The sequence below is a fragment of the Maylandia zebra genome, linkage group LG2 (assembly GCF_041146795.1).
Source record: "Maylandia zebra isolate NMK-2024a linkage group LG2, Mzebra_GT3a, whole genome shotgun sequence".
Classification (NCBI taxonomy): domain Eukaryota; kingdom Metazoa; phylum Chordata; class Actinopteri; order Cichliformes; family Cichlidae; genus Maylandia; species Maylandia zebra.
Genome location: NC_135168.1, coordinates 41,093,959 through 41,118,745, shown reverse-complemented (window position 1 = coordinate 41,118,745; position 24,787 = coordinate 41,093,959). Strand labels below are relative to the sequence as shown.

At 41.5% G+C, this 24,787-nt stretch overlaps 6 protein-coding genes across 33 annotated transcripts in view; all 6 read right to left on the bottom strand.

The window, feature by feature from the left end:
• The window catches only part of LOC105940793 (protocadherin gamma-C5), a 315,331-nt gene that overhangs the window by 98,485 nt on the left and 192,059 nt on the right, over window positions 1-24,787 (bottom strand). The gene's annotated exons all lie outside the window — the stretch shown is intronic.
• Window positions 228-3,285, bottom strand: LOC143413310 (protocadherin beta-16-like). Its single transcript, XM_076876115.1, has 2 exons — window positions 476-3,285; window positions 228-245 (listed from the first exon to the last, which is right to left on the bottom strand). The coding sequence occupies exons 1-2, from the start codon at window positions 2,858-2,860 to the stop codon at window positions 228-230; spliced, it is 2,403 nt and encodes an 800-aa protein (XP_076732230.1). The 5' UTR covers window positions 2,861-3,285.
• LOC106676263 (protocadherin gamma-A2-like) lies at window positions 3,530-6,075 on the bottom strand. Its single transcript, XM_014412547.4, has one exon. The coding sequence runs from the start codon at window positions 6,042-6,044 to the stop codon at window positions 4,107-4,109; it is 1,938 nt and encodes a 645-aa protein (XP_014268033.4). The 5' UTR covers window positions 6,045-6,075; the 3' UTR covers window positions 3,530-4,106.
• On the bottom strand, window positions 7,728-11,444 carry LOC143412644 (protocadherin gamma-A2-like). Its single transcript, XM_076874030.1, has one exon. It carries the CDS (start codon window positions 10,158-10,160, stop codon window positions 7,743-7,745), a length of 2,418 nt encoding a protein of 805 aa, XP_076730145.1. The 5' UTR covers window positions 10,161-11,444; the 3' UTR covers window positions 7,728-7,742.
• On the bottom strand, window positions 11,534-16,502 carry LOC112435886 (protocadherin beta-16-like). The gene has a single exon (XM_024804870.2). It carries the CDS (start codon window positions 14,068-14,070, stop codon window positions 11,650-11,652), a length of 2,421 nt encoding a protein of 806 aa, XP_024660638.2. The 5' UTR covers window positions 14,071-16,502; the 3' UTR covers window positions 11,534-11,649.
• Window positions 21,676-24,559, bottom strand: LOC143412598 (protocadherin beta-16-like). Its single transcript, XM_076873826.1, has one exon. The coding sequence runs from the start codon at window positions 24,313-24,315 to the stop codon at window positions 21,916-21,918; it is 2,400 nt and encodes a 799-aa protein (XP_076729941.1). The 5' UTR covers window positions 24,316-24,559; the 3' UTR covers window positions 21,676-21,915.

Here is a 24,787-nt window from a genome sequence, read left to right as displayed (position 1 = left end):
AAATTGTTTAAAAAAGAAAAACAGAAGGGAAAACGCAGTGACTACGTTTAAATTTTAAAAACAAATAAAAAACCCTCTGGTCTTCAAGCTTTTTGTTTTTTTTAGATGTCGGATAGTAGTCAGAACGGCACCACCACGACCAAAAAAGAGAAATAAAAGAAAAAAGAAAGAGAGAAAAAAAAATCAAAAACATAAACACTTAAAATAAGTACATATATAAGTACATACTAGTGCGCCATTGTTCCCTAGGGAAGGAAATCATAAAGAAATGAAATAAATTCTGCATGTTTGGGGTTCAGGCAGAAAGGTTCTTATTTCCGCTGTCTGTGGTGCTGAAAATGATCACTACGACAGTATTGAACGTTGATGCGCAAATTTTAACTATCATTTTATATAATTTTAATTTTAATTGTAAAGCTTAAAAAACACATTTTTATGTCATTTTATTTTATTTTTTCACAACAGAAAGACTAACCTCAAGAGGAGAGTCTGGTTCATCCAGGATGCTCTTTTCACTCTGTATCCGCTGCATCGTTCCTGTAGAACTGGGGTCCATTATCAGCACGTTCTGACTACCAGCTCTGCCGAACTTACAGTCACTATTTCTGGAGTCAGTCGTCCTGCACACCTCGTAGTTGTACACATGTGGAAGAGTCCCTGTTCCCAAAGTGTCTGAGTAACGTGGTGGATAATATGGAATGACAGGCAGGTTGGAGTGATACAGGATGCGAGACTGTCTCCACCTGTAGATTTTGACTGATATAATAACCACTAAACACGTGATGAAGAGGAAGGAAACTACAGCCAGAGCCAAGACTAAGTAAAAAGTCATGTTGTCATTGTACTCCTTGTCGTGTGTCAACTCAGTGAACTCCGACAGCACTTCAGGGAAGCTGTCCGCCACCGCCACGTTAACAATGACTGTAGCTGAACGAGAGGGCTGCCCGTTGTCCTCCACTATAACAGTCAGTCTTTGCTTGACAGCATCTTTATCAGTGACTTGGCGGATAGTTCTGATTTCTCCATTCTGTAAGCCCACTTCAAACAGCGCCCTGTCTGTGGCTTTCTGCAGTTTATAGGAGAGCCAGGCGTTCTGTCCAGAGTCCACATCAACAGCCACCACTTTAGTCACCAAATAGCCCACATCTGCTGAACGAGGCACCATTTCAGCCACCAGAGAGCCACCAGTCTGGACTGGGTACAGAACCTGAGGGGGGTTGTCGTTCTGGTCTTGGATCATTATTTTCACAGTCACGTTGCTGCTGAGTGGAGGAGATCCTCCATCCTGCGCTCTTACGCGGAAGTGGAAATCTTTGATCTGCTCGTAGTCAAAAGAGCGCACTGCATGGATGACTCCACTATCAGCACTAACGGACACATATGAGGAGACTGGCACTCCGTTGACGGAGGAGTCCTCCAGTATGTAAGAAACACGGGCATTCTGGTTCCAGTCAGCGTCTGTGGCTTTGACTGTGAATATAGAGAGACCTGGTGTGTTGTTTTCTACAATGTAGGCCTCATATGAGCTCCTCTCAAAGACAGGTGCGTTGTCATTAACGTCTGAGATCTGTAAGGTGAGAGTGACGCTGCTGGAGAGGGAGGGCACTCCCTCATCAGAGCAGGTCAAAGTGATCTTGTACTCAGAGGCTCTCTCTCTGTCTAAATCACTGTCTGTTACTAAGGTATAGAAATTATTTGAAGATGCTCTTAATTCGAAAGGTACGTTATCACTCATAAAACACTGCACTTTTCCGTTTTCCCCCGAGTCCTTGTCTTCAATGTTTATCATCGTAACTACTGTGTTGAGATTAGCATCCTCTGATATCACAGCTGACTTCGACATTATGTTGATTTCAGGTTTGTTGTCGTTTACATCTTGCACATCGACAATTAATTTGCACGAATCCGTGAGTCCACCATCATCACTAGCAAGTAAATTTATTTGATAGTTTCTTGACTTTTCAAAGTCAATTATTCCAATTAATACAACATTCCCATTTTCCTCATTAATCTCAAATATTCTGGTGTCATCATCTGCTGCATTTGTGATTGAATATGTTATTTTACTGTTCGAACCTTGATCTGCGTCTGACGCTGTAACAGTAGCAACAACTGTTCCTTTAAGTGAATTCTCAGTGACTGTAGCTTTGTATGTTTGCTGTGTAAAAACCGGAGCATTATCATTAGCGTCTAAAACTGTAATGAGAATCTGCATTGTTCCTGACATCTGTGGCTCCCCTCCATCTACAGCTGTTAACACGAGGGATATCTGCTCTTGTTTCTCTCTGTCCAAAGGTTTCTGTAGTACCATCTCAACATTTTTATTTCCATCAGAGTTGCTGTACAGTTTGAGAGCAAAATTGTCAGTTGGTTTTAACTCATATGACTGAACACTATTCATTTCAACATCCAGATCCACAGCCCTTTCCAGAACAAATTTTGCCCCGATGAGCGCCGTTTCGCTAATTTTGAAAATGGTTTTAGTTTTTTTAAAAGTAGGTGCATTGTCATTGATATCTGTGATCTGCACTGTAACCGTATAAAATTCCATCGGATTCTCCAAAATGATCTGAAAATGTAGAGCACACGGCGTCGTCTGTTTGCACAGCGCCTCTCTGTCGATCCTTTCTTTAACGAGGAGGACTCCTCTTTCTCTGTTCAGCTCGACGTACTGATCGGTGTCTCGAGCATAAATCCGAGCCTTACCTGAAGTCAACCGTTTGATTTGTAAACCCAAGTCTTGTGCTATATTACCAACTAACGATCCTTTAGTCATTTCCTCTGGTATTGTATAGCTCACTTGTCCGAGCACCGAGCCGACGGCGAGAAGAGAGATAAACAGGAGTACTTGCCTTGCCATTGTTTTATGCGATTTTGCCAATGGATGTTCACTGTGATAATATCCTACAAATCACGCTTTAAACGTCAAACTTCAATTTCGCACGTTTATCATCCACACATGAGAAAATGTACTAAAACGGTCGATGTCCTTTGCATCCAAATACTGTGTATATCTCGAGGCCGTCCTTTGTCGTTCTGTTCTTTCTTCGCTATACCGACGTTACGAGGGAGTTGCTGTTATAACCCTACTCGGCTGTTGACAATTTAGTCAACAGCGGCCCTAAGAGTTCACCTTAGAAAACTGCAGACAGCCAACATGAAGGTTTTTTCTTTTTAAAATAAGTCACAAAAATACCAAGTCAAATGGTAATATTTATACTGAAAACGCACACGGAAATCCATTACCAAATAATACGGATCATATTCACGCCTCTGGAAGGTTGGTTTAGAGACATTTTTAAAGTAACTTTAACCTTGGGCTGCTCAGTCTCTCTCTCTCTCTCTCTCTCTCACACACACACACACACACACACACACACACACACACACACATTATATATATATATATATATATATATATATATATATATATATATATATATATATATATATATATATATATATATATATATATGTAAAAAATTAAAACTATGAAGATTTGAGAGCATTGAATGAAACACCTGGTAGGCTAAAGCGGTTATAATGTCCAGAAAACATTTGTTCAGTCCTGAATCACATTGAAACAAAACTCAGGACACAATGGGGAAACACTAACGGGGTAAATAGATGGCGATGGACTTAAGTTGCTGTCCAGCGTTCTGAAATGGACAACGCCAGATTTGTGGCGCTTGCCTCTACGTCAGTGAGGCAGGCACCACGAAAGAAATCCTGTCAGATGAGGGGCATTTATTTGCAACAATTAAAACAAAATCTATAAAATGAGTGGACATGAAATATTGATCTCCTCAACAAAAAAGCTAGATTGAATCACAATAAGAGATTACTGACAATTCCCAAAGTAACGGAACATATACATGTACAGAGAAGTGAGTACTGAACTGGAAAACACTTACATGAAATATGCAAAGTCAACATGTAATAAACATGAGGTCGGTATTTGTCATTCCTAAAATGTAAAATATGAAACGAAAAAAATTCCAAATCTTAATAAATAACAGTTTGTTTAAGTGGAAATATAAGCCACTGGAAATACAAATTTGAGATCATATGGACGATAACGTTATTTTAATTGTATTATATATGATCTATAAGGCTTGAAGGCAATCTGATATTTGTATGATGATGTAGAAAACATTTAAGGGCAGTCTAACCTCAAGAGGAGAGTCTGGTTCATCCAGGATGCTCTTTTCACTCTGTATCCGCTGCATCGTTCCTGTAGAACTGGGGTCCATTATCAACACGTTCTGACTACCAGCTCTGCCGAACTTACAGTCACTCTTTCTGGAGTCAGTCGTCCTGCACACCTCGTAATTGTACACATGTGGCAGAGTTCCTGTCCCCAAAGTGTCTGAGTAACGTGGTGGATAATATGGAATGACAGGCAGGTTGGAGTGATACAGGATGCGAGACTGTCTCCACCTGTAGATTTTGACTGATATAATAACCACTAAACACGTGATGAAGAGGAAGGAAACTACAGCCAGAGCCAAGACTAAGTAAAAAGTCAGGTTGTCATTGTACTCCTTGTCGTGGGTCAAATCAGTGAACTCCGACAGCACTTCAGGGAAGCTGTCCGCCACCGCCACGTTAACAACGACTGTAGCTGAACGGGAAGGCTGCCCGTTGTCCTCCACTATAACAGTCAGTCTTTGCTTGACAGCATCTTTATCAGTGACTTGGCGGATAGTTCTGATTTCTCCATTCTGTAAGCCCACTTCAAACAGCGCCCTGTCTGTGGCTTTCTGCAGTTTATAGGAGAGCCAGGCATTCTGTCCAGAGTCCACATCAACAGCCACCACTTTAGTCACCAGATAGCCCACATCTGCTGAACGAGGCACCATTTCAGCCACCAGAGAGCCACCAGTCTGGACTGGGTACAGAACCTGAGGGGGGTTGTCGTTCTGGTCTTGGATCATTATTTTCACAGTCACGTTGCTGCTGAGTGGAGGAGAGCCTCCATCCTGCGCTTTCACGCGGAAGTGGAAATCTTTGATCTGCTCGTAGTCAAAAGAGCGCACTGCATGGATGACTCCACTATCAGCACTAACGGACACATACGAGGAGACTGGCACTCCGTTAACGGAGGAGTACTCCAGTATGTAAGAAACACGGGCATTCTGGTTCCAGTCAGCGTCTGAGGCTTTGACTGTAAATATAGAGAGGCCCGGTGTGTTGTTTTCTACAATGTAGGCCTCATATGAGCTCCTCTCAAAGACAGGTGCGTTATCATTAACGTCTGAGATCTGTAAGGTGAGAGTGACGCTGGTGGAGAGGGAGGGCACTCCCTCATCAGAGCAGGTCACAGTGATGTTATACTCAGAGGCTCTCTCTCTGTCTAAATCACTGTCTGTTACTAAGGTATAGAAGTGATTTGTTGATGATTTCAAAATGAAAGGTACACTATCACTAACTGAACATTGAACATTCCCTCTTTCTCCAGTGTCCCTGTCTTCAACGTTTATCATTGTAACAACTGTATTGAGTTTAGCATCCTCCGAAATCACAGTCGACTTAGACATTATGTTGATTTCAGGTTTGTTGTCATTTAAATCCAGAACATCAACAATCAGTTTACAGGAATCTGTTAGTCCTCCAACATCACTAGCACGTAAATTTAACTGAAAACCTCGTGAATCCTCGAAGTCAGTATTCCCAATTAAAGTCACTTCGCCGTTCTCCTTGTTTATGTTAAAGACTTTCCTGACGTCATCCACTTTGTTTGTGATTGAATATGTTATTTTACTGTTCGAACCTTGGTCTGCGTCTGACGCTGTAACAGTAGCAACAACTGTTCCTTTAGGTGAATTCTCAGTGACTGTAGCTTTGTATGTTTGCTGTGTAAAAACCGGAGCATTATCATTAGCGTCTAAAACTGTAATGAGAATCTGCATTGTTCCTGACATCTGTGGCTCTCCTCCATCTATAGCTGTTAGCACGAGGGATATCTGCTCTTGTTTCTCTCTGTCTAAAGGTTTCTGCAGTACCATCTCAACATTTTTATTTCCATCAGCATTATTATGCATTTTAAGAACGAAATTGTCAGTTGGTTTTATTTCGTACCTTTGAAGATCATTGGTGCCAACATCAAGATCCACAGCCCTTTCCAGAACAAATTTTGCACCAATTACCGCAGACTCGCTAATTTTAAATTCAATATCAGCTTCTTCAAAGGTTGGTGCATTATCATTGATATCTGTGATCTGCACTGTAACCGTATAAAATTCCATCGGATTCTCCAAAATGATCTGAAAATGTAGAGCACACGGTGTAGTCCGTCTGCACAGCGCCTCTCTGTCGATCCTTTCTTTAACGAGGAGGACTCCTCTTTCTCTGTTCAGCTCGACGTACTGGTCGCTGTCTCGGGTATAAATTCGAGCTTTACCTGATATTAAACGCTTGATTTGTAAACCCAAATCCTGTGCTATATTACCGACAAACGATCCTTTAGTCATTTCCTCCGGTATTGTATAGCTGACTTGTCCAGTTACCGAGCCAAAGGAAAGGAGAGCAAAACACAACAGCGCAGGCCCTTTCATTGTCCTACCCTAGGATTTTATCAACGATGCTCCACAACGCGAACATGCATCCAGCTGAGTGAAAGGAGTTCCAAAGTCAGACGTCAGTCTTGTAGCTTTACAGTCCTCTGTACATCGAATAGTCTTAAATCGTCGTATTTTTAATCTGAAATTCTGCGGATCGAGAATGCCTGGTCGTTCTCGTAATACCCCGTCCTCGTTATGCGGGCGTATATGGGAGGTACTCAGCTGCTATAACCCTGCTCCCATCCGTCAAAACTCTGGTCAACAGCGGCCCTAAGAGTTCATAACAGAAAACTGCACAACAGGTCCCTAAATTACACTGTTCAAAAGACTTGCTGTTAGCGAAGTGTAACAAGTAAGACTTTAAGTAAATAATACAAGAAATTGAAGCGAGAGAGCGAGAGAGTGAGGGAGAGAGAGAGAGACAGAGACAGAGAGAGCTGGAGAGAAACAACACAATCCACGTTGTAATCGCCGATTGCACACTACAACACAGTTTACGGTTCAAATGTATTTCTATTTTGTTTTTTTTCTCCTTTATAATCAAAAAATCAGTCAAAGCACCCTGTCAATTACTGCAAGAAGTACATTTTCACAAAAAACTACAACAAGAATCAACGTACGTTAAAATGTATAAGTACCTCACTAAAAATATAATTGGGCATGGGAAGGACAAAAGAAAGTTTTATTAATATCGCTGTTCGTGGTGCTGAAATGATGACGTGCCAATCGATGGGAATGATTTATAAAATGATTTACCGTGCATTCGTGAGGAGATAATGAATGTGCAAAACCAGGCAAAACTAATTCTGTTCTTTGGGGAAACCGTACTATCTATTAAGATATTGAAGTGATTACTTAAAAAAAGTGAGGTGATGATTCAGCCTGTTGTCACGGAAGAGCAAGAAATCGGTGCATGAAACATTGTTGCCGATGAAGGGACTAATGAAATTTCTCAGTCAGAAGTTTTTAAAGAGATAATCTAACAATATTTTATATGGAAATCGTAACAGCTGCATTAGAAAAACTCTTTCAGTGAAAACCAGATTGCCCACTGAAAATGTGCTCAATGTTTAATACACTGAATTAATAAATAAATAGGCAATGTACTTTTGCAGTTATCTTAAACCATCAATGATTGAAAATGTATATTATATATAATCTATGATCTTTTAAAATACCTTAACATGCCGTGGAACCAGATTTATAACTGACCTCTAGAGGAGAGTCTGGTTCATCCAGGATGCTCTTTTCACTCTGTATCCGCTGCATCGTTCCTGTAGAACTGGGGTCCATTATCAGCACGTTCTGACTACCAGCTCTGCCGAACTTACAGTCACTCTTTCTGGAGTCAGTCGTCCTGCACACCTCGTAATTGTACACATGTGGCAGAGTCCCTGTCCCCAAAGTGTCTGAGTAACGTGGTGGATAATATGGAATGACAGGCAGGTTGGAGTGATACAGGATGCGAGACTGTCTCCACCTGTAGATTTTGACTGATATAATAACCACTAAACACGTGATGAAGAGGAAGGAAACTACAGCCAGAGCCAAGACTAAGTAAAAAGTCAGGTTGTCATTGTACTCCTTGTCGTGGGTCAACTCAGTGAACTCCGACAGCACTTCAGGGAAGCTGTCCGCCACCGCCACGTTAACAATGACTGTAGCTGAACGAGAGGGCTGCCCGTTGTCCTCCACTATAACAGTCAGTCTTTGTTTGACAGCATCTTTATCAGTGACTTGGCGGATAGTTCTGATTTCTCCATTCTGTAAGCCCACTTCAAACAGCGCCCTGTCTGTGGCTTTCTGCAGTTTATAGGAGAGCCAGGCATTCTGTCCAGAGTCCACATCAACAGCCACCACCTTAGTCACCAGATAGCCCACATCTGCTGAACGAGGCACCATTTCAGCCACCAGAGAGCCACCAGTCTGGACTGGGTACAGAACCTGAGGGGGGTTGTCGTTCTGGTCTTGGATCATCATTTTCACAGTCACGTTGCTGCTGAGTGGAGGAGATCCTCCATCCTGCGCTTTTACGCGGAAGTGGAAATCTTTGATCTGCTCGTAGTCAAAAGAGCGCACTGCATGGATGACTCCACTATCAGTACTAACAGACACATATGAAGAGACTGGCACTCCGTTAACGGAGGAGTCCTCCAGTATGTAAGAAACACGGGCATTCTGGTTCCAGTCAGCGTCTGTGGCTTTGACTGTGAATATAGAGAGACCCGGTGTGTTGTTTTCTACAATATAGGCCTCATATGAGCTCCTCTCAAAGACAGGTGCGTTATCATTAACGTCTGAGATTTGTAAGGTTAGAGTGACACTGGTGGAGAGGGAGGGCACTCCCTCATCAGAGCAGGTCACAGTGATGTTAAAATTAGAGGATATCTCTCTGTCTAAATCACTGTCTGTTATTAAATTATAGAAATTATTTGTAGATTTTTTTAGCATGAATGGTATGTTTTCGCTTACTGAACAATAAACTTTTCCGTTTTCTCCCGAGTCCTTATCTTCGATATTTATCATCATAACGACTGTATTGAGTTTAGCATCCTCTGAAATCACGGTCGCCTTCGTCATTATGCTAATTTCAGGTTTGTTGTCATTGACATCGAACACATCAACAATAACCCTAGAAGAGTCTGTTAGTCCTCCATCATCACTAGCAAGTAAATTTATTTGAAAATTTCGTGACTCCTCAAAGTCAATATTCCCAATTAAAGTCACTTCGCCATTCTCTTGGTTTATCTTAAAGACATCCCTGATATTATCTAAAGTATTTGTGATTGAATACGTTACTTTACTATTCGAACCTTGATCTGCGTCTGACGCTGTAACAGTAGCAACAACTGTTCCTTTAGGTGAATTCTCAGTGACTGTAGCTTTGTATGTTTGCTGTGTAAAAACCGGCGCATTATCATTAACGTCTAAAACTGTAATGAGAATCTGCATTGTTCCTGACATCTGTGGCTCTCCTCCATCTACAGCAGTTAACACGAGGGATATCTGCTCTTGCTTCTCTCTGTCCAAAGGTTTCTGCAGTACCATCTCAACGTTTTTATTTCCATCAGCATTATTATGCATTTTCAGAACAAAATTGTCAGTTGGTTTTATTTCGTACCTTTGAAGATCATTGGTGCCAACATCAAGATCCACAGCCCTTTCCAGAACAAATTTTGCCCCAGTTACCGCAGACTCACTAATTTTAAACTCCATCTCTGTTTTCTCAAAGGTTGGTGCATTGTCATTGATATCGGTGATCTGCACTGTAACTGTATAAAATTCCATCGGATTCTCCAAAATGATCTGAAAATGTAGAGCACACGGTGTCGTCCGTCTGCACAGCGCCTCTCTGTCGATCCTTTCTTTAACGAGGAGGACACCTCTTTCTCTGTTCAGCTCGACGTACTGGTCGCTGTCTCGGGTATAAATTCGAGCTTTACCTGATATTAAACGTTTGATTTGTAAACCCAAATCCTGTGCTATATTACCGACTAACGATCCTTTAGTCATTTCCTCCGGTATTGTATAGCTGACTTGTCCAGTTACCGAGCCAAAGGAAAGGAGAGCAAAAAACAACAGCGCAGGCCCTTTCATTGTTCTATCCTAGTATTCTATCAACGAGGCTCCACAACGCGAAAATATATTCCATTAAGTGAAATCAATTCCTGGTAGACACAACAATCTTTTAGCGTTATATTCCTCCCAGAACAACGGAAAATTAAAAAAAATAAATGTCGTCTTTGTCATCAGATATTCTGCGCATCTAGAATATCCGCTCTTTCTCGTCGTACCCCGTGCTCGTTATGTCGTCGTTTATGTGAGATACGCTGCTGTTGCAACCCTACTGTCAGCCATCAACACTCTGGTCAACAGCGGCCCTAAGAGTTCAAAAAACAAAACTGCAGAACACTACCGTCAGGCAATCCTTAATAGAAGACTTGCAATCACAGATGTTTATCACGGGAAACGTAAATTAAATTAAAAAAAAACAACAACCCACAAACAAAAAACAAAAGTTTTCTTCAACGGTGTTGATTCCTCACTTCAATATAAATTAGATCAAATGTAGTGTGAATGGTAAATATACTGGTTTCTACAAAACGCTTAAAAAACACCTGCTTTAAGACTCAAACGCCTTGTCCAGCATGTTTCATTCACACATTTATTCATTTTTTCTTGCGCTAAGACATTTCTAACAGTCACACTCCAATGAACGCATCGGGAGAAGCTCAGGGTTCAATATCTTGTCCAAAGGTAATTTTCACTCAGACCGGAGATGCTATTGATCCAACACCACACGTCCCACTGATACATGAGTTCCCCTACCTCGTGAGCTAAAGCCAAACCAACTAACAGTGTTTTCTTTCTTAAAATTATCAGTCATGAAAATGATTCCGTGAAAGCATACTCAAAGTATTAAATAAGCAAATTTTGTGAAGACAAAATCCCACAGGAATAATAAAAAGATATGTAAAATACAAGAAGAGTACAAATAAGTTCAATAGTGTCGCTGTCTGCGGTCCTGAAATCACTATCCTAGACGACCAGGATGAGTGGGGGCACCACTGTTTTACATTAAGGAAAACAAAACAAAAAATAAATGAATGAAAAAAAAAAGAATAAATAAAACGCTATGCCCTTTCTGGACATGATAACTAAATTATAACATTGTCAGTGCTGAGTATTTAGTCAAATGTCTTTAGCAAAATCTTATGAAAGAGTGAAATAAATGACTGAAAATTCTGGTACCGATAAGAAAAGAGGTCACTAAATAATTTTAACTAAAGTTTAATTACATCATATTTTTAGAGGAAAATTTAACGACTAAGTAGAAATTGATTCACCGTTTCATATAACAATATGTAATATAGAAACAATTTAAAATAATTAGCATTAAAACCTTTTGCACGAAAACTTAGAGAAGACCTAGCGGACAATTTCACAACGGTAAAACAATTCCCCTTTATAGTTCTAATAGGTCATCAGTGAATAAAAATGTAAATTATATATAAGATCGATGGTTTGGTAAAATAGCAGGATAATTTCAACAGTATAGCCGGATACTGAATCATTTAAAAATACATTATGACATAAAGTTGAAGCCACATTTATAACTGACCTCGAGAGGAGAGTCTGGTTCATCCAGGATGCTCTTTTCACTCTGTATCTGCTGCATCGTTCCTGTAGAACTGGGGTCCATTATCAGCACGTTCTGACTACCAGCTCTGCCGAACTTACAGTCACTCTTTCTGGAGTCAGTCGTCCTGCACACCTCGTAATTGTACACATGTGGCAGAGTCCCTGTCCCCAAAGTGTCTGAGTATCGAGGTGGATAATATGGAATGACAGGCAGGTTGGAGTGATACAGGATGCGAGACTGTCTCCACCTGTAGATTTTGACTGATATAATAACCACTAAACACGTGATGAAGAGGAAGGAAACTACAGCCAGAGCCAAGACTAAGTAAAAAGTCAGGTTGTCATTGTACTCCTTGTCGTGTGTCAACTCAGTGAACTCCGACAGCACTTCAGGGAAGCTGTCCGCCACCGCCACGTTAACAACGACTGTAGCAGAACGAGAGGGCTGTCCGTTGTCCTCCACTATAACAGTCAGTCTTTGTTTGACAGCATCTTTATCAGTGACTTGGCGGATAGTTCTGATTTCTCCATTCTGTAAGCCCACTTCAAACAGCGCCCTGTCTGTGGCTTTCTGCAGCTTATAGGAGAGCCAGGCATTCTGTCCAGAGTCCACATCAACAGCCACCACTTTAGTCACCAGATAGCCCACATCTGCTGAACGAGGCACCATTTCAGCCACCAGAGAGCCACCAGTCTGGACTGGGTACAGAACCTGAGGGGGGTTGTCGTTCTGGTCTTGGATCATTATTTTCACAGTCACGTTGCTGCTGAGTGGAGGAGAGCCTCCATCCTGCGCTTTTACGCGGAAGTGGAAATCTTTGATCTGCTCGTAGTCAAAAGAGCGCACTGCATGGATGACTCCACTATCTGCACTAACGGACACATATGAAGAGACTGGTACTCCGTTGACGGAGGAGTCCTCCAGTATGTAAGAAACACGGGCATTCTGGTTCCAGTCAGCGTCTGTGGCTTTGATTGTGAATACAGAAAGACCCGGCGTGTTGTTTTCTACAATGTAGGCCTCATATGAGTTCCTCTCAAAGACAGGTACGTTGTCATTAACGTCTGAGATCTGTAAGGTGAGAGTGACGCTGCTGGAGAGGGAGGGCACTCCCTCATCAGAGCAGGTCACAGTGATGTTATACTCAGAGGATCTCTCTCTGTCTAAATCACTGTCTGTTACTAAGGTATAGAAATTATTTGTTGATGATTTTATAATAAATGGTGCATTTTCGTTGATAAAGCATTTCACGATCCCACTGTCTCCGGAATCTAAGTCCTCAACATTTATCATTGTTACTACTGTGTTGAGATTAGCATCCTCTGATATCACAGTCGATTTGGACATTATGTTGATTTCAGGTTTATTGTCGTTTACATCCAGAACATCAACAATCAGTTTACAAGAATCCGTGAGTCCCCCCTCATCACTTGCTCCTATATTTATTTGGAAGCGTTTTGTTTTTTCAAAATCAATGGTTCCAACCAATGAAACTTGCCCGTTTTCTGTGTTTACTTCAAACATTTTCTTTACGTTACCTAACGTATTTGTGATTGAATATGTTATTTTACTGTTCGAACCTTGATCTGCGTCTGACGCTGTAACAGTAGCAACAACTGTTCCTTTAGGTGAATTCTCAGTGACTGTAGCTTTGTAGGTTTGCTGTGTAAAAACCGGCGCATTATCATTAGCGTCTAAAACTGTAATGAGAATCTGCATTGTCCCTGACATCTGTGGCTCTCCTCCATCTACAGCTGTTAACACGAGGGATATCTGCTCTTGCTTCTCTCTGTCTAAAGGTTTCTGCAGTACCATCTCAACGTTTTTGTGTCCATCGGGGTTACTGTGCAGTCTCAGAGCAAAATTGTTGGTCGACTTTAAATCATAGTTTTGAACCGCATTAATACCAACATCAAGATCCACAGCCCGTTCCAAAACAAATTTTGAGCCGGCAGTTGCAGACTCGCTAATTTTGAAATTCATTTCGCTTTTTTCAAAGGTTGGTGCATTATCATTGATGTCTGTGATCTGGACTGTAACCGTATAAAATTCCATCGGATTCTCCAAAAGGATCTGAAAATGTAAAGCACAAAGCACTGTCTCTGTGCACAGCGCCTCTCTGTCTATTCTCTCCTTGATGAGGAGGACTCCTCTTTCTCTGTTCAGCTCGATGAATTGGTCGCTATTTCTGCTATAGATCTTGGCTTTTCCTGATATTAAACGTTTAATTTCTAAACCTAAATCCTGTGCTATATTTCCAACTAAAGAGCCTCTAGTCATTTCCTCCGGAATCGAGTAACTGACCTGCCCGAAGACTGGGCCGAGGGAAAGGAGAGAGACAAACAGCAGTACTTGCCGTTTCATTGTTCTTTCAGATTTCTCACTCAACGTGGATTCACAATCTATATTCCACACAACAGAAGATACGTATTCCAAAGTCAAAACCTAAGTGTATATTCCGGTCAGCGAAAGCAAATCGCTCCAAAATAAAAATCTTTCTTCAGTATTTATCCTCCTTGATCAGAATCGCTCGATCTTTGTGCGTCGTGTTCCCTCTTTATAATGTCGATGTTACATGGGCGGTGCTGCTACAAACATGGTCTCAGTCCTCAACACTCTGGTCAACAGCGGCCCTAAGAGTCCGCACTATAAAACTGCAGAATATCATCTAAAATTCATCCGCAGGACAACTTACTGTCAAATATGTGCAAATTCGGTAATATCAGCCTACAGAATCTTTAACACTGTCATTTGGACTTGAAAAAAGAACAATCGGGAATCTATTGTGTTTAATTTCTAGGATCACAATAACAGTATATTAAGAAAAACAGGCAGTGACTGTGATGTGAAGATATCAATGGCGTAAGAGAGTTAGCCCGGATAAAACAAGTCAGCTGACCGACCGAAAGGGAAAATGCATCGGGAAAACACAAGTTTACTTAAAGATGGATAACTGGTAAACCTTGGCGCTTGAATTGTGGAAACAGCACAAAATGGACACGAGGTAACATGAATTAATATTGCTAATGCTGCTGTCCGTGGTTCTGAAGTGAATGCGGTTAACATTTGAGGTATATTAATATTGATTAGATGCCATTAAGATTCTGTTTAGAAAAAAATTATTCCTCAAGCATATTAACATTGTTTTTGTTTTGCGCGTGTGTAAAATTGATGTACTAGTTATTCATTGTTGAGCTATGTTATGATAGCGCCTGTGTTTGGCTCTGCCGCTGCCGGGTGCAGTTTGTTGCGCTTTACTACTTTTGTGTTGTTTTCTTCTACTCTACTGTTCTCACTTAGTTTTAACGATGTATTGGCTGCCTTGGTGTATGCTAGCCTGGCTTTGCTATCCATCCGATCCTCACGATCTCTCTTCGTCCTCCTTCTGCATTTTCCACCCTCCACTATTAGCTGGATCTTCGTCAGACCATTTCGGCGGTCCCTCTAGACCACGGAAAAGGAGAGGGAGAAGAGGGGGTATTCAGGTAAAGCTCAGGCTTACCTGGCGGCGGGGTTTGGCTGGTAAGCGACGTGGAGCGTGCCTTGTCTCCTGTGCTCAGAAAAGCTCCATGGAGGGGGACTTGTTTTCCACGTCCCTGTTTGGATATGCTGGGCCCGGCTCTTTGAGACCGTGCTGCCTTAGGAGGGTTTATCCAGACTCTCCTGCCGGCTGGCTCTTTATTCGCTCAGTGAGTGGATTCTACGAGCGTGATGGCTCAAACCCTGTGTACCTACGTCCTTTAACTTGAGCCTTTGCAAATAATGAGGCATCTACCTCGATGAATATGGCACTTTTAACGTGCGATCTCTGTCTAATAAATCATTATTGTTGAATGATTTTATATTATCAAAAAAACTCGACTTTTTCCCCCCTGACTGAGACCTGGCAGCGGGACGTAGAATACGCGTCATTTGTTGAACTCTGCCCGGATGGCTATACTTTTATAACCCAGCCTCGGGTATCTGGCCGGGGTGGTGGGCTTGCGGCGGCTTTCCAGGACCGTTTCTCCTGCCGCTCCGTGAAAATTGGACATTTTCTTTCGTTTGAGATGCAGCTGCTTAAAATTGGAAACAAGGATCCCTTTTACCTTGCTGTGGTATATCGTCCACCTGGCTCTAATGGGCTTTTTTATCAGGGCACAGTGACTTCTTATCCTCTACTATAAAGCTGTCTAGGTTGCTTATAGTTGGGGACTTTAATATACACGTTGATGATGACTCCGACCCCTTTGCCAGAGACTTTATCAACATTAAGGATTCTTTTCATTTTGCTCAGCATGTGTCCGGTCCTACACATAGCAAAGGTCACACACTGGACCTTGTTCTTACTTTGGGTTTGCTCTGAGGACATTTCTATTTCTGATCACCATGTTATTGTTTTTAACATGTCTTTTAATCCCTGTTCAAGGGATGGTTAGCTCTCGCATCTTAAACTCCTCCACAGCGGAGAAATTTGCGCATGCGCTTAACTTACAGTTATCCCCTCATAATGGTGTCGATTCTCAACCAGTCTTTTTTTAAATAATTATTGCCTTTCTATTTTAGATGAAATTTGCCTAGTTAAAATGAGGAGAGTTTCTGCCTCCAAATCTCCTCCTTGGCTAAATGGCAGTATTCCTTGTCTAAAACGTGATTGTCGAAAAGCGGAGCGCAGGTGGAGGAAAACTCATCTAAATGTTCATCTCCTCTACCTAAAGGACCTTTTAATTTCTTTTAATAATGCGATCAGAGATGCGAGGGCTGCCTATTTCTCACACTTAGTTACACGGAGCAGAGGTAATCCTACACTGCTATTCAACACCATTAGTGACATTGTTACTCCTGCTCTACCTGCGGCTCCTATTTCATCTAATAAGGACTGTGAAATTTTTCTTTCTTTTCTGCTTGCAAAAATTAATAACGTGAGAATAATTTTTTCACATTCAGCACCTGTTATGTCTATCTCCACCCCATCTTGGCCGTCATCTTGGATACTTTCTCTTCTGTTTCACTACCTGAGCTGGTAAAACTAGTGAATTCAGTGAAAGCATCCTCCTGTTCACTTGACGTTGTACCTGCATTATTATTCAAAAATGTCTTTCAGTCTATTGGTCTATGTGTGCTCACTTTAATCAACTCTTCACTGGCATAGTTCCGGTTTATTTTAAAAATGCTGCTATTCTCCTACTTTTAAAAAAAACCTCAGCTAGACCTCTCTCTTTGGAACAGTTACAGACCAATTTCTAAATTACCGTTAATCGCTAAGTTTCTAGAAAAGGTTGTGGCTAAGTAACTTATAGCGGGTCTGGACAAACATAGCATTTGCGATAAGTTTCAGTCCGGCTTTCGTAGAGGTCACTCCATGGAAACAGCCCTTCTTAGGGTCTCTAGTGACATTTTGATGAGTAATGATGCAGGAAAATGCTGTGTTCTACTCATGCTGGACCTCACGTTGGCGTTTGACACAATTGACCACCACATTCTCCTTGAACGGTTAAAACATTGGGTTGGTCTATCTGGAACTGCCTTAGAGTGGTTCTGCTCATATCTACATCACCGATCCTTTTCTGTGGTGGTCTCCGAGTTTAGGTCATCCTCTACATCCCTTACTTATGGTGTCCCTCAAGGTTTGGTTTTGGGGCCTTTATTGTTTTTAATACATCTTCTCTCGGCTATCGGCTCTTTTGAGGACATTTCTTATCACTGTTATGCTGAAGATATTCAGTTGTACATTTCTTTTAAGCCCCGTGATTTATCTATGCTTCAGCTTCTGAATGACTGCTTAGATTTGATGAAACGTTGGGTGGCTGCAAATTTCCTCCAACTCAACGAGGGGAAAACTCAAGTCCTTGTATGTGCTCCTGACAGATTTTTATCCCAGATAGTGAAACCCCTGGTCCTCTCTCAGTTTATGTTAAATACTCTGTCAGGAATTTAGGTGTCACCTTTGACTCGACTCTCACATTGGATGGTCATGTTAAATTTCTGGTTCAGTCTTGTTTTTATCATTTAAGAAATTTGGCTAAGTTATGCCCTATTTTATCTCACTCTGAACTGGAGATTGCTATACATGCATTTATTTCCTCATGCTTGGACTATTGTAGCTCACTGTTTATGTGTCTAAGCAAAGGTTCTCTGGACCGTCTGCAGGTTGTGCAAAACGGTGCAGCTAGGCTTTGGACAAAATCCTCTAAGCATTCACACATGACACTGTTGCTATCTCAGCTACACTGGCTTCCTGTTGAATTTAGAGTCCGATTTAAGATCCTGGTCTTGACTTTTAGAGCTTTGTACGGATTGGCACCAGCCTACATCTCTGATCTGCTACAGCCCTATGGCCCTAGCAGGTCCCTGAGGTCATCTGATCAGGGCTTACTTGATATAAAACATACTAAAATGAGAACTAAGGGTGATAGAGCTTTTGCCATTGTGGCCCCTAGACTTTGAAACTCTCTCCCCCAAACCTTAAGAACTCTGGACTCAGTAGCTGCTTTTAAAAAACAACTCAAAGATCACCTTTTTAAAACTGCTTTTGGTTAATTTCTCCCTGTTTTATATTGTCTGTTTTACCTTTTTATGATTTGCTATCTTATGTGCAGCAATTTGTGATTCTGTTTTGAAAGGTGCTATAAAAATAAAATTGTATTTATTTATTTTTATTTTATGTTAAGTAAAGATTAAGTAAAACATAAGATATTTACCAACAAATTCAATATAAGACTCTAGTCCCACAATGGAAAACTTCTCTCAAAACAAACAGATTTCAGCATTATTTAAAATGTAATAAATACACTGACACCATATTAAAGTGGTCTAACCTCTATCGGAGAGTCTGGTTCATCCAGGATGCTCTTTTCACTCTGTATCCGCTGCATTGTTCCTGTAGAACTGGGGTCCATTATCAGCACATTCTGACTACCAGCTCTGCCGAACTTACAGTCACTCTTTCTGGAGTCAGTCGTCCTGCACACCTCGTAATTGTACACATGTGGAAGAGTCCCTGTGCCCAAAGTGTCTGAGTAACGTGGTGGATAATATGGAATGACAGGCAGGTTGGAGTGATACAGGATGCGAGACTGTCTCCACCTGTAGATTTTGACTGATATAATAACCACTAAACACGTGATGAAGAGGAAGGAAACTATAGCCAGAGCCAAGACTAAGTAAAAAGTCAGGTTGTCATTGTACTCCTTGTCGTGCGTCAACTCAGTGAACTCCGACAGAACCTCAGGGAAGCTGTCCGCCACCGCCACGTTGACAATTACTGTAGCTGAACGAGAGGGCTGTCCGTTGTCCTCCACTATAACAGTCAGTCTTTGTTTGACAGCATCTTTATCAGTGACTTGACGGATAGTTCTGATTTCTCCATTCTGTAAGCCCACTTCAAACAGCGCCCTGTCTGTGGCTTTCTGCAGTTTATAGGAGAGCCAGGCATTCTGTCCAGAGTCCACATCAACAGCCACCACTTTAGTCACCAGATAGCCCAAATCTGCTGAACGAGGCACCATTTCAGCCACCAGAGAGCCACCAGTCTGGACTGGGTACAGAACCTGAGGGGGGTTGTCGTTCTGGTCCTGGATCATTATTTTCACGGTCACGTTGCTGCTGAGTGGAGGAGAGCCTCCATCCTGCGCTTTTACGCGGAAGTGGAAATCTTTGATCTGCTCGTAATCAAAAGAGCGCACTGCATGGATGACTCCACTATCAGCACTAACGGACACATACGAGGAGACTGGCACTCCGTTAACGGAGGAGTCCTCCAGTATGTAAGAAACACGGGCATTCTGGTTCCAGTCAGCGTCTGAGGCTTTGACTGTAAATATAGAGAGACCTGGTGTGTTGTTTTCTATAATGTAGGCCTCATATGAGCTCCTCTCAAAGACAGGTGCGTTATCATTAACGTCTGAGATCTGTAAGGTGAGAGTGACGCTGCTGGAGAGGGAGGGCACTCCCTCATCAGAGCAGGTTACAGTGATGTTGTACTCAGAGGCTCTCTCTCTGTCTAAATCACTGTCTGTTACTATACTGAAAAAGTTATTTGATGTGGAAGAAACTAAAAATGGAATATTCTTGTTAATATTACATTGAACGTTTCCATTTTCGCCTGAGTCTGGATCTTGGATATTTATGATTGTCACAACAGTGCCAAGTGTAATGTCTTCTGCTATTATGTTAGACTTTGACATGACATTTATAGCAGGTACATTATCATTTGTATCAAGTATTTCTACAACAAGTTTACTGGTATCGGCCAATCCTCCTTCATCACTGGCTTGAACATGTATTTGATATTGTCGCTTCTTTTCAAAGTCGGTGTTTCCAACCAGTGTAATTTCACCAGTTTCTCGGTTCACGTCAAATTTTTCCGAAGCATCGTCCACGGAGTTTAATATTGTATATGATATCTTTCCATTGGATCCGTCGTCTAAATCAGAAGCACTAACTGTAATCAGAACAGTTCCTTCGGGCGAATTTTCTTTTAAGGTTGACTTGTATATTTTTTGAGGAAAAACTGGAGCATTATCATTACTATCAAGCACATTTACGTTGATCTGAACTGCCCCGGAGAGCTGCGGTTCACCGCCGTCTACTGCAGTCAAAACAAGCGACAAATGATCCTGTTTTTCTCGATCTAAAGGTTTCTGCAAAACCATTTCTACCAGCTTACTTCCATCCGCTTGATTCTGCACCTTCAAAACGAAGTTATCAGTGGGCTTTAACAGATAACTTTGAAGGCCGTTTACACCCACATCGAGATCTATTGCTTGTTCGAGCATAAACACAGTTCCTGTATTAACTGATTCACTTATTTTGAATTTCATCTCACCTCTTTTGAAAATTGGGGCGTTGTCATTAACATCTGTCACTTCCACGGTAATGCTATAAAATTCCATCGGATTCTCTAAAATAACCTGGAAGTGTAAAGCACAAGGCGCCGTCTGCGCACAGATTAGCTCTCTGTCTATTCTGTCTTTGACGAGGAGGACTCCTCTTTCTCTGTTCAACTCGATGTACTCTGCGCTGTCTCCGGTATAAATCCGAGCTTTCCCTGATTTCAGCCTTTTTACATCCAAACCAAAATCGTGTGCAATATCACCCACAAAAGAGCCTTTCGACATTTCCTCTGGAATGGAGTAACTGACCTGCCCAGTCACTGAGCAGAAACAGAAAAACACGGTGAAAAGCAGCACTTGCCGTTGCATTGTTCTAACCGCCATGTTGCAGTAAAATAAGCCGTGTAATATTGCCGTAAAAATGGATTCCACTTGAAAAGTAATCCTGTTTATATCATCATGTTGTATGTAGCCACTTTTCAAATCGAAAATTGCAACTTTAAAATAACAGCTCCAGTCCAAACTGACGCTTAATACGCTGATCTTCGTGTCCTGTACTGCTCATTGTGTCTTTCTCTCGTTCTGTATTGTAAAGGATGGGGATGGCACTGCTGATTTCTTTTCCTATATAACAAAGGATGGTCAACAGCGGCCCTAACAGTTCATCTTCCTGAACTACAGAATATTATGAAGGATTGAAAATGAGAACAAGTGGGTTCTATTTTAAAATGATTACATTTCTTTAAATGATCAACGCTTGCTTCTTTCATAACAACAACAACAAGAAGAACAACAACAATAATAAAGATAATAATAATAATTTCGTTTAAAAGAAAAAAAAATACAGTAACGTGATAAACTCAGCTGCTTCAAATTGTTGAACTACATTGCGTCAACGCCTTTTTATATGCCATGAACTGCCCTGATGTGTCATTGTAATTAATGCACTGAATAAAGGAGACACGTTTTATGTAAGCATCTTGGGTGTTTTTAAAACAATTGAGTCATGTTTTAAAGTGAACTGTTAATTTAACTCAATTGTTTAAGTTGCTGCCAGAGCAAAACATCGGTGTGCAACCAATGTCCACTACTAAAATAAGTAAATCCAATCCATTTTTTTTCAGTGCGGAAAGAGGAGCTGTTCGTAGTGCTGAATATGGACAGCTCCCACCAGAAAACAGGAAAAAGATCACCCCCCCTCCTTGCTCATGACTGATTTTTGTATTATATACATAATATTATATAGGCACGGAGAGGTAAAACATAGAAAACTAAAAACAAAATACACGAAACCTGGGCTTTTAAGAGTTGGCGAACCCTCACCAATGAACATTAAAAAGCCCCCCACAGAGGTTCATATTTAATACATGAATATTGATTACTATAATATTGTGGTTTATGGAAGACTAACCTCTAGAGGAGAGTCTGGTTCATCCAGGATGCTCTTTTCACTCTGTATCCGCTGCATCGTTCCTGTAGAACTGGGGTCCATTATCAGCACGTTCTGACTACCAGCTCTGCCGAACTTACAGTCACTCTTTCTGGAGTCAGTCGTCCTGCACACCTCGTAATTGTACACATGTGGCAGAGTCCCTGTGCCCAAAGTGTCTGAGTAACGTGGTGGATAATATGGAATGACAGGCAGGTTGGAGTGATACAGGATGCGAGACTGTCTCCACCTGTAGATTTTGACTGATATGATAACCACTAAACACGTGATGAAGAGGAAGGAAACTACAGCCAGAGCCAGGACCAAGTAAAAAGTCAGGTTGTCATTGTACTCCTTGTCATGTGTCAACTCAGTGAACTCCGATAGCACTTCAGGGAAGCTATCTGCCACCGCCACGTTAACAATGACTGTAGCTGAACGAGAGGGCTGCCCGTTGTCCTCCACTATAACAGTCAGTCTTTGTTTGACAGCATCTTTATCAGTGACTTGGCGGATAGTTCTGATTTCTCCATTCTGTAAGCCCACTTCAAACAGCGCCCTGTCTGTGGCTTTCTGCAGTTTATAGGAGAGCCAGGCATTCTGTCCAGAGTCCACATCAACAGCCACCACTTTAGTCACCAGATAGCCCACATCTGCTGAACGAGGCACCATTTCAGCCACCAGAGATCCACCAGTCTGGACTGGGTACAGAACCTGAGGGGGGTTGTCGTTCTGGTCCTGGATCATTATTTTCACGGTCACGTTGCTGCTGAGTGGAGGAGAGCCTCCATCCTGCGCTTTTACGCGGAAGTGGAAATCTTTGATCTGCTCGTAGTCAAAAGAGCGCACTGCATGGATGACTCCACTATCAGTACTAACGGACACATATGAGGAGACTGGCACTCCGTTGACGGAGGAGTCCTCCAGTATGTAAGAAACACGGGCATTCTGGTTCCAGTCAGCGTCTGAGGCTTTGACTGTAAATATAGAGAGACCTGGCGTGTTGTTTTCTACAATGTAGGCCTCATATGAGCTTCTCTCAAAGACAGGTGCGTTATCATTAACGTCTGAGATCTGTAAGGTGAGAGTGACGCTGCTGGAGAGGGAGGGCACTCCCTCATCAGAGCAGGTCACAGTGATGTTATACTCAGAGGATCTCTCTCTGTCTAAATCACTGTCTGTTATTAAATTAAAGAAATTATTTCTTGTCAATTTTAAAATGAATGGTACATTGTCGCTGATAAAGCATTTCACGTTCCCGTTGTCTCCGGAATCTAAATCCTCAGTATTAATCATCGTAACGACCATATTGAGTTTAGCGTCCTCTGAAATCACAGTTGATTTGGACATTATGTTGATTTCAGGTTTATTGTCGTTTACATCGAGAACATCAACAATCAGCTTACATGAGTCTGTTAGTCCTCCATCGTCATTAGCACGGAGATTTATTTGAAAACGTTTTGACTTTTCAAAGTCAATGGTTTCAATTAATGAAACTTGCCCGTTTTCCTCATTTACATAAAACATTTTCCGGACATTGTCTAACGTATTTGTGATTGAATATGTTATTTTACTGTTAGAGCCTTGATCAGCGTCTGACGCTGTAACAGTAGCAACGACTGTTTCTTTAGGTGAATTCTCAGTGACTGTAGCTTTGTATGTTTTCTGTGTAAAAACCGGCGCATTATCATTAACGTCTAAAACTGTAATGAGAATCTGCATTGTTCCAGACATCTGTGGCTCTCCTCCATCTACAGCTGTTAACACGAGAGAGATCTGCTCTTGTTTCTCTCTGTCTAAAGGTTTCAGCAGTACCATCTCAACGTTTTTGTGTCCATCAGGGTTACTGTGCAGTTTTAGACCAAAATTTTCAGTTGGTTTTAGTTCGTATTTCTGGAGATCATTAATACCAACATCCAGATCCACAGCCCGTTCCAGGTCGAATTTTGCTCCTGTTGCGGCTGATTCGCTAATTTTGAAATTCATTTCGCTTTTTTCAAAGGTTGGTGCATTATCATTAATATCTATGATCTGGACTGTAACCGTATAAAATTCCATCGGATTCTCCAAAAGGATCTGAAAATCCAAAGCACAAAGCGCTTTCTCTGTGCACAGTGCCTCTCTGTCTATTCTCTCCTTGATGAGGAGGACTCCTCTTTCTCTGTTCAGCTCGATGAATTGGTCGCTATTTCTGCTATAGATCTTGGCTTTTCCTGATATTAAACGTTTAATTTCTAAACCTAAATCCTGTGCTATATTTCCAACTAAAGAGCCTCTTGCCATTTCCTCCGGAATCGAGTAACTGACCTGCCCAAAGACTGGGCCGAGGGAAAGGAGAGAGACAAACAGCAGTACCTGCCGTTTCATTGTTCTTTCAGATTTCGCACTCCAACGTGGATTCACAACCTATATTCCACACAACAGAAGATATGTATTCCAAAGTCAAAACCTAAGTGTATATTCCGGTCAGCGAAAGCAAATCTCTCCAAAATAAAAATCTTTCTTCAGTATTTATCCTCCTTGATCAGAATCGCTCGATCTTTGTGCGTCGTGTTCCCTCTTTATAATGTCGATGTTACATGGGCGGTGCTGCTACAAACATGGTCTCAGTCCTCAACATTCTGGTCAACAGCGGCCCTAAGAGTCCGCACTATAAAACTGCAGAATATCATCTAAAATTCATCCGCAGGACAACTTACTGTCAAATGTGTGCAAATTCAGTAATATCAGCCTACAGAATCTTTAACACTGTCATTTGGACTTGAAAAAAGAACAATCGAGAATTTATTGTGTTTAATTTCGAGTATCACAATAACAGTATATTAGGAAAAATAGGCAG